This window comes from Acinonyx jubatus, chromosome A2 (genome assembly GCF_027475565.1).
Source record: "Acinonyx jubatus isolate Ajub_Pintada_27869175 chromosome A2, VMU_Ajub_asm_v1.0, whole genome shotgun sequence".
Lineage (NCBI taxonomy): Eukaryota > Metazoa > Chordata > Mammalia > Carnivora > Felidae > Acinonyx > Acinonyx jubatus.
The window spans coordinates 33,570,548-33,580,044 of record NC_069383.1 but is presented as its reverse complement, the minus strand read 5'-3'; the positions used below and the strand labels follow the sequence as shown (position 1 = coordinate 33,580,044).

General features: G+C 42.9%; 1 protein-coding gene across 7 annotated transcripts in view; it reads left to right on the top strand.

Moving 5' to 3' along the window:
• Positions 1–3,796: 3,796 nt before the first annotated feature.
• Positions 3,797–9,497, top strand: part of ST7 (suppression of tumorigenicity 7) — a 247,719-nt gene continuing 242,018 nt past the window's right edge. For 2 of the 7 annotated variants that reach the window (XM_027075325.2, XM_027075323.2), the window contains exon 1: positions 3,800–4,168. In XM_027075325.2, the coding sequence (XP_026931126.1) occupies positions 4,018–4,168 (151 nt within the window). In that variant the 5' untranslated portion in view covers positions 3,800–4,017. Of the gene's footprint in view, positions 4,169–9,497 lie in introns of all 7 variants that reach the window. The other 5 variants (XM_027075326.2, XM_027075324.2, XM_053218171.1 and 2 more) reach the window with 4 other exon arrangements.

Here is a 9,497-nt window from a genome sequence, read left to right as displayed (position 1 = left end):
ATCCATGTTGTTGCAAATGGCAAGATTTCATTCTTTTTTATGGCTGAATAATATCCATTGTATACATGGATATATACATATATATATGGATTATATATATGAACATCTTTTTGATCCATTCATCTATAGATGGATACTTAGGTTGCTTCCATATCTTGACTATTGCAAATAATGCTGCAATGAACAATTGTATTGTTCTTGTATTTCTTTGTGTTTGTGTTTCTTTGGATTGGTGTTTTCACTTTCTTCAAATAAATACCCAGAAGTGGGATTGCTGGATCAAGAACAGTTATTTCTTGCATTGTAATCCCAGATGAACTCTGAAAATCACTTACAAAAATAGATTCTTAAACTTATAAAAAAGTATAAACCTAAAGACTATAGCAGCCAATATATGCATATACACTTGTAAACACCACTTACAAACAAAAGACAATAGAGAAATGATTTTAAAGAACTTTTTTCTTATTCAGCTCAGATATTTTATCAGACTAAGATACACATTTTAACCAAACGTATAAACTGATTTATGAGGAATTTAGGAGTGTGTTGTTTTTACATAATCCCCAGAAATTAGTGGTCATTTAACTCCTATCATACAACTATGGGTAGTTACACCTGGTGGAAGACCAAATCTTAAGTTTTACCCCTGAATTAAATCTAAGATTAGTATTCTTTTTTTTTAATTTACTATTCTAACTTTTTTTTTTTATTTTAGAGAAAGAGAGAAAGGGTGCGAGTGGGGAGTGGGGCAGAGGGAGAATCTGAAGCAGGCTTCATGCATGGCACAGAGCCTGAGGGAGGTGGGGCTCGATACCGCAACACCAGCATCATGACCCCAGCCGACATCAAGAGTTGGCTGCTCAACTGACTGAGCTACCCAGGTGGCTTTATAAAATATAAGATTTGAAATTTCTTTTCATATGATTGATTTTCATTCCTTTATACAACACTCATAAGCATTTACTGACCATGTCCTTTGTGCCAAACATTAGCACTATTTGTATTAGGAGGTAAGAGGACTAAAATAAACAATAATAACCTAATACCTAATATTAGAGGCCTCAATTTATTACTAGAGAGGAAAGATACTAACTAGGCATTGTGCTAAGCATTTTCAGTAGTCATCTCATCAAACCTTTCCCAAAGCCCCATGTAATAGGTACAAGTGTAATCCATTGAACAGATGATGGAACTAAACTGGCTCAGGCAAACTCAGTGACCTGTAAAGAGCACCCAGGTAGTGAATAGCAGGACCAAGAATAGAGCCCATCATTGTCTGGCTCCAATCCTATGCTTTAACAGCCTACCGTAAGCTTCCTGGTGTTGTATCTCAGGAAAGAGACTGAACTCTAGGAGGCAGGAAGGAGCTGGTGTCACAAAGGAGGTGATATTTTAAGTGCATCTCTAAATAAGCTGTCATCGGGCAGTTTGGGCAGGAAAGAAGGTTGGTGGGAAGAACATCACAGAAAAGTATACTACAGGCAGGTCCTGTGGAGCAGGAGGTTGAAAGGCATGAAAGAGAAGAGCGTGTATGCCAAAACTTTGGTGGTATGAAGAGTGTGTGCCCAGGATGGGAGATGAGACTGTGTAGGTTGGGAGGAATGCCCTGCAAACCTTGAGGGCCATCTAGATTTTATCCTTGAGGTGGGCATTGGAGTAGGAGTAGGAGTGGAGTAGATAGGGCCGTGAAGGATTTTAAGCAGGGAATGAGTTTTCAGAATTGTACTTTTAAAGGTAACTCTGGCTGAGAAGTGTGGAAGAAGGCGGAATGAGCCGGGATGAGGCATGGCGGTGGTGGTTGTGATGGTGGTGCTAGTGTTGCTTGTGGAGAAACCAGTGGCAGGAAGCCCACACATTTTTCTCTGTGAGGGATGATCCGATTATGACACTAAAGGCTATTGCGGAGGAATAGAGAGAAGTGACAGATCGGGGACAGCCCTTGATGCCCAATTAAATGTGGAGAGGAAAGGAGGTGAGAGGGACTCCCGTGCCTTCTGGGGTTGGGGGTGATCCTCAAATTTCTGAATTGGGGAGCTGGCAGGGTGATGCTCATTCTCTGACAAAACTCTAGAAGGAGGAGCAGTTGGAGGTGAGTTTGGATGTGATAAGCTTGGGGTGACTGTGAGCCATTCCACTGGGAGATAGTCAAGAGGAGGCTAGACACATCTGGGTTGTTGTTATTTCGTGAATGGTTCTTCTCAAAAGAGCCACCCTTTACCTTTTATTGTTATCCTGCCTATCCTACCAGTCACCAAGGCCTGTCAATTCTGCTTTCTTAAATAGTTCTTTAATGTCCACCTACATACATCTCTGAATTGATCATTTGGATTTGTGTGTGTGTGTGTGATGCCAAATGACAGTAAACACCTTTGTGTTTCTACAAGGCTCTGCAAAATCAGATCTTCTTCAACTTTCTCTCTCGACACCGTTCCATGGAGAGCCTGCATTTCAGCCACACTGAAGCAGCCACACTTCCCAAGGGATCATGCTCTCTTACTCTTGTGTCCAAGCACAAAGACATGTCTCCAACTCCAACCCCCATTCCTGGCTGAACACTAGGGAGAGGCAATAATGAGTAAGACAGGCTGATCCTTCAGGAGTGCCTAGTAGATAATCAGAAAACTGTGGCTCATCTAAGTCATATTTATATCCTTTCCTTGAGGTTCACTGACAGCAAAAAGCAAGGCCCCAGGACGCTCATTTAAAGGAAGTAGGCAATTCTGTAGAGAATCTGGTGGTTACTTCTCATAACATAAAATAGGTGGTTCATGTACTCATGTTGCTTATTTCTACTGGAATTAGTGAAAATGTGAGAGTAGTTCTATTATGTATTGTGTATTATGCCATAAATACATCCTGAATGCAAGAAGTTAAAGAAGCTTGTTTTATTATAGAGAAAACTACAACTAGGCAAAGCAAAATTTATCATAAAATATTCTGCTGAATACTCAGAATTCTAAACATGTCTTGGCTGTAGATTGGATAACCTGCAATTACTCTATTACTATCTAACGCACAGAAACTGAAATTATTTATGGACAGAAATAGACTTCCAACTTTCATTTGGTAAAGGCAACATTTTATTCAGTCCAGACAAAAACATTTATAATAATCTTGCTCAAACTAGCCCATTTAGAATAAGCCAAAATTATCCCAGAAAATTGTTTATATTAAAAACAGGCTGAGAGTTGTTTGAACTGTGAACCCCCACCCCCCACCCCCCCGCAAATTAGAGGATAAACATTCTTCTTGTTAAGATTTCTTTGGAAAACCCCTGTGCTGCTCCAAGGAAGACAAAACAAAGGTAAATAGCGTGTGCAACGGAAATCTTGCTTAACAGCGTGATTTATTTTCCAGCCTACTAACCAGTGACGGGAGCACATCTATCTTTTCCCAACTGCCCTGAGTTTATTCATCCCTCTGAGTCTGAATTTTGAAAACAAGGAGTGGAGTGTAGAGTTTAAGACCTCTATGGGTCGATGTGTGGCATTCATCACACTGCAACTTAATTTGGCTCGAGTTTAGGGTAAACTACTAGATCGCTTTGTGCCTCGGTTTCCCTGTCTACAGAATGGGGACTGTTGAAGGGGTTAAATGAGATCCTACAGAGCTTGGAACAGTGCCTGTCATATAGTAAACCCTCAACATATGTGAGTTATCATTATTAAGAGTTCCCCTCCGCGCCCCAGTTGGCCTGTCTTTCTAAATATTAGCACAATAAATATAAATGGCATCAGAACGTGAGGGGGCAGGGGCCACGTGATCCCTCCACGAAAGCCACATGTAGGGGCCTTCAGAGAGTTAGCAATAAGGCTGGAAAAGGAAAGGTAGGCGCGTCCGTGGCCCGCGCGATTTCCCGCCGCGCCCGCGTCCCGGGCGGCGGGCGGGCTCCGGGGGCGCCGGGCCACGGCGGCGGCGGCGGCGGCAGCGGCAGCGGCGCGAGCGGCGCCTCCGGGCCGGTGAATCATCCCGGCAGACACCGAGAGCCGCGGCAGCAGAGAGCAGCGCTGAAAAATGGCTGAAGCGGGCACGGGCTTTCTGGAGCAGCTCAAGTCCTGCATAGTTTGGTCTTGGACTTATCTCTGGACCGTGTGGTTCTTCATCGTGCTCTTCCTGGTCTACATCCTGCGTGTGCCCTTGAAAATCAACGACAACTTGAGCACAGGTAAGGCCGGGGCAGTCGGGCCCGCGGCGCTCGCCCCTCCCCCGCCCCGGAAAGTTAGTGCAACTCGCGCGGGGCCGCGGCTGGCGGGGGCGGGAGGCCGGGCGCGCGCTCGGGGACGCGCCGGGGCCCGCGCACCGGACGCCCGCGGCCACCCGCCGAGGACGCGGCGCCTCAGGTGGCCGGGCCCGGCGGCGGGGTCCGAGGAGCGTGAGGGGGCGGCCGGCGGCCTTTCCGGCCCCGCGGAGGTGGAGCCGCGCAGCGCACACGCCGCAAGGCGGGCCCGGCAGGCGGCGTCTGCACCGCGACCTGATCCGGCCGCCCTGCCGGGTGTTCGTCTGCAGGCGACAGAGAGGATGGGGGTCGGGAGCGAGGGCGTTCCCGCGGACGCCCTCTCGGGTGTCTGCGCGCGGACCCCGAGGTCCCCCTCAGAGTTAGACCGTGCCTTTCTTCACTGCCTCTCTGCCGAGGGTGCCGAACACCCGAAGTGTAGTCGCGCCGGGCTTCTCTCCCCAGGCGCCGGCACTCGGCCGGCGGAGGGCGCCCCCGTGGGGGTGCTGCCAGGGGTGCCCAGCTCTGAAGGCCCTCAGCAGGAGCCGAGCCGGGACCCGGGGGCTCGACTGTCCGGGCTGCGCCCTTGGGGGTCCGAATTTGAGCCCCCGGCGTTGAGGGGCGGGGCGGGGTCGCTGTGACTTAGAAGGGGAGAGGGATACCTTGTTAGGGGTATGGATGACGTGTCGGGTTACCAAACGGAATGTCAGAGGGACAAGGAGAGACGGGAAATCGAATTCGTGATGGTTTTAAGTGCTCTCTACCCTTCTCTGTACCCTCTCCCCGCCTGCCTTAGGCTCTGGTAACTAGCCTGTCCCGAATCTTTGATCCAGCTCCGCATGCTAAGGAAGTGAGTCCCGCATGTCTCATACCCAAGATCGTAAGTGAAGGTGATTAGAACAGGACCTTAATAAATTGGCAGCCAGCCGACTGAATCCTTAAAAAACAGCCACAAAGAAAATCCACACCGACAGAAACACTCCAGGGACAATTCAGAAACACAAAATATATTTTGAAGGAAGGGTTACGGTCCTTTTCGAAGTCTGGAAATAGTTGTGGGACTAAAGATAGATAGGTTTTTATTATTTAGTTAGTTAGTTTAGTTTAGTTGCGTTTCACAGTACTTTGGAGAATCCTTACAGCCCAGAATATGTATGTAATGGATGTATTTACATACTGTTGGAGTCCAGGTCTGGTAATGCATTTTCCTGTGTGTTAACTTCACTAAAACAGTTTTTAGAACGTTTGAGATAATCTACTCATTTTGTTAGATACTTGTGCTTTTAAATTCTAAACCTCAGGCACTTTGATAACTGTAACTTGAAGTCATGTTCATACTTACATTTGTTTCATAGTGACCCTGGGAAACAGGATCCTGCACCCTAGAATCATCCTGCCATTTTTAATAACTTTCGCTCAGCCTTTGGATTTAGTCATCTCAAAGACCATGGCTTTCTGGCTATTTTTCATTTAGAGTTGCTGATTGTCACAATACATCTTCCTTGTTTTAGGCGAATATATCTCCAGGATACCTCTAGTCCCAAAGCCCTGTAATTTTGAGAAGTTATTTGAATATATGTGGTAAGGAAATCCTGTATTTCTTGATAAATTTGATTTTTTTTCTTCCCAGAAATTTATTGCAGGATTTAAAAAAATGTGAACATTTCCTGTTTAATACAACTTTAAGATTTGTGTTTTGGAACACACATTTGTATACCACATTTTTTAAAAAGTAGATTAAATAATCATCCGTGTGTGTATTTGTGTGCATGTGCCCATAAGTGCCATTTATCAATCCTCTGTGCAGAACAGGCAAGAAGCAGAACACCTATTGGGAAACGATGTAGTTTTTAAGGGAGAAAATACTGTAGTTAGATCTTCTCCCAGCAGCTGTAAATCTGGCATGTCTACAAATACCTTTGTTAATTTGTAAAGGGTTGTTGCTCTTTTGGGCTTGTAAGCAGTAGAAAATGTGAAGACGTACAGGCCTTCAGGGCTGGATCTCATCAGATATATGATGGAGGGAGCCTGAGGCTGTTTTCTGTAGTGATGCTGGACTTCTGTTTTCAGTGTGGTTTTATGCACATTTTAGTCATAAAAGAAGGTAAAAGGAGAAGCATATAGAGACAACTACCTCTCTGCTATTTTTGTGAGAAGATGAGGAAAATGGGGACATTGTCCTTGCAGGGAGAGCTGGTGGATTCTAATGGGACTCATTTTTCTGTTCCTAAGTCCTGGTGCTTGCTCTTCCTGTGGCGGTGAAGGCGAGTATACCTGCGGTTGCCACTGAGTCTAGAGCTGCCTTTAGGGAGCTGTGGGTAGCACAGGCCTCCTTCCTCAGGGATGGTGAAGACATCATCACAGTTGGGCAGACTGGTGAGGCAGCCAGGAGCCCAGGGCTTCCATGACACAGCCCCAACTCTATACTTTGTGGAATCTGGTAAAAATGTTCCAGAGTTGTTTTGGATACCTGCTTGGCATGTTCTTAATAGATTGATTACCAATGACAACTTTAATATTTCTGACCTCATTTGATCTGTTTTTTGATAAATGTGCTTTGTCTGATTTGCTCTTTAAAAAAAATTTCTTGAATGCCTCCAATGCATAGGACATTGTGACAGGTGCTGTCATGGGGAAGATATACAAGTTTGTAAAACTCAGGCAAAATTAGCAGTTTACCACATGGGAAAAACTTTCTGTAATGCAAAGTGAAGCAGGGCAAGGCAGTGGGAGCTTTTCTTGGACTGAACTTTGGAGCATGAAGAGAATTCTGTGGTTCTGAGTTGGGGATGCAGAAAGTAGTCCTTCCAAGGTCAGATTCAGCTGTGAATCATGTGGAATTTAAAACAATGAAAGAAAAAGACTTTAATGAACAATGATACCTTTGTTGCTCTTCTATCATGTATGATTTTCCAAGTAAAAATACCTTTAAGGTTCTTTTTATGGTGTGCCCGAGTTCCATTGTTCTACTTCCTTACTACTACCATGTGGGTTTACTTGACCTTCACTGCATTGAGCCTACCTGTGCCATTTAAGGATAAAGTTCAGAGAATTCCACATAGGGAAAACATCACATTGGCAATGAGATCTTGCAATGAAAAATGAATTTTAAGAAAGATAAGGGAGAATACAAACATATTAGAAATAGCACACATTGATTAGCTTTGATAATTGATTGTTTTTGATGGTCTGCCCTTGAGTTGGCTAGGAGAATGTTAAAACAGTTTCCTATGATTTACTGAAAATAGAATGAACTTTTAACATGATTTTTAAAAACCCCAAATTATGTTATTGCTTGTCAGTTTTCAGGTGAATTAATATATTAAAATAATGGTTTTTCCAAAAGGGCAGAAAATTAATTGTTGACAGGAGCAGTCATGTAGGGTATTATTCAAGAGAAACAGTGGAATAGATTAGTCTTTAAAAAGTAGCACAACTTTATACTGCAATGTTGATAGCACTTTCTCATCTACTCTGTGTTCTGAAATTTTGGATGCTGAATTTAAATCACTTTGCATGTTAACATCGTTTCTTAAAAAGGGCACCTTTGCAAGTTTTGCACCAGGCAACATACGTGATTTTCCATTTCTTTTTATGTTTCCTGAAAAGCAAATTTTCAAAGGCTTTTGAAATCCTATTTAATTCCTTTTAGAAAACAAATGTAATAGTCTGACCTAGGCTTAAGTTTGTTTATATTATAACACTTTTTTTTTTTTTGGTGTTAATTAAGGTGGTAAATACAGATGCAAAACTCTTGTATTACTGAGCTGAAATGAAACATAAATATCATTTAGGTATAACTCAGTTTTGAGTATTTTCATATTGGAAATAGTTGCTCTAAATGTAATTAATACTCTAGATTTCTGGTCTCAAAGGCTGCTTGCAGTTAATGTAGGTCTTTTACCCCTACTGTGCCTGTTGTCTAAAATGTTCTCCCCATCTGTAAATCCTACTCATCCTTCAGGACCAGCTTGCCTGCTGCCAGATGATCCTTTCAGCTGAAGTGCTGTTATCTGAGAGGCATGTTGGCAGATTTTACTTTCATGAATTATTGTTTTGTGATTCTAATTCTTTGTTTTCCAGTATAATTTCTTGCACATAGGAGTGGTTCCTTACCATTCATTGGATGAATGAATTTACAGGTTGTGGTGTACCCAGTGGGTTGGGATTGGAATAATTAAATTGATTAAACACGTTAGTGGGTATGTGCCTTACTTAAATTTTTAGCTTCAGATCCAGGTCAGAGGCTGACACAAAAACTTAAATTCTGTGATTGGTCATATGCGTGTGATTCATGGTGGTCCAGTTCATGAACACATGAAAGGATAATTTTCTAATTAATGTCAGCTTTGAGTTTAGGATATATCCCAGACATTTTAGTTGTCCTTACTTATTTTGGAGACATTTCTCTCAGCCATTAATGAAGAAATGTAAATGATACTTATTTTAAAAAGATTTTTAAAAATGTTTTTTATTTATTTTGAGAGGGGGGGGGGTAAGGAAAGAAAGAGGGAGAGAGAGAGAATCCCAAGCAGGCTCCACACTGTCAGTGCAGAGCCTGACTCAGGGCTTGATCTCACAAACTGTGACATCATGACCTGAGCTGAAATCAAGATTCGGATGCTTAAGCAACCGAGCCATTGGTGTCCCAGTGATACTTTTTCTTTAGGCCCTCAGTTTCTGTACATGTACAATGATAGTTTTATATTCTTTAAGATTCTTTCTAGCTCTAGGATTCTTTTTCAGTGTCTTGGGATAAATTTCATTTGAGTGTAAAGTGTAGAAACAAGCAAATACATGGACTTAATATATGTGAACATATATACTTAGTGAATATATTTTTTCTGGTTTGAACTCTAATTCCTGCTGTATACAACTTCAGATACTATGCAGCTTCCTTCAAAGGCTTTCCATCTCACTGCAAGTAAAGTCCAAATATATTCTGCTGGCTTACAAAGTTGGATGATCTCACCCGTTCCTAGTCTTCCTTTCTGAACTTCTACCACTCTTTCTTGAGATCACTCCCTTCTAAGACATGTTGTGATTTTTTTTCTTTATTCTTCAACATACTTGCTTATTCCTGCCTTATGGCTTTTGCACTAGCTGTGCCCTCCCCCCAGAATGCTTTCCTACTTGATTTTTGCACAATAGTCTTAACTGTTCACATCTCTGCTAAAATTCACTTCTTTTGAGAGGTTTTCCTGATGACCCAATCTAAAATGACCATCCAGTTACTGTCATATCACCGTATTTGAATTCTCTGCATAGCAGTTAGCACTGT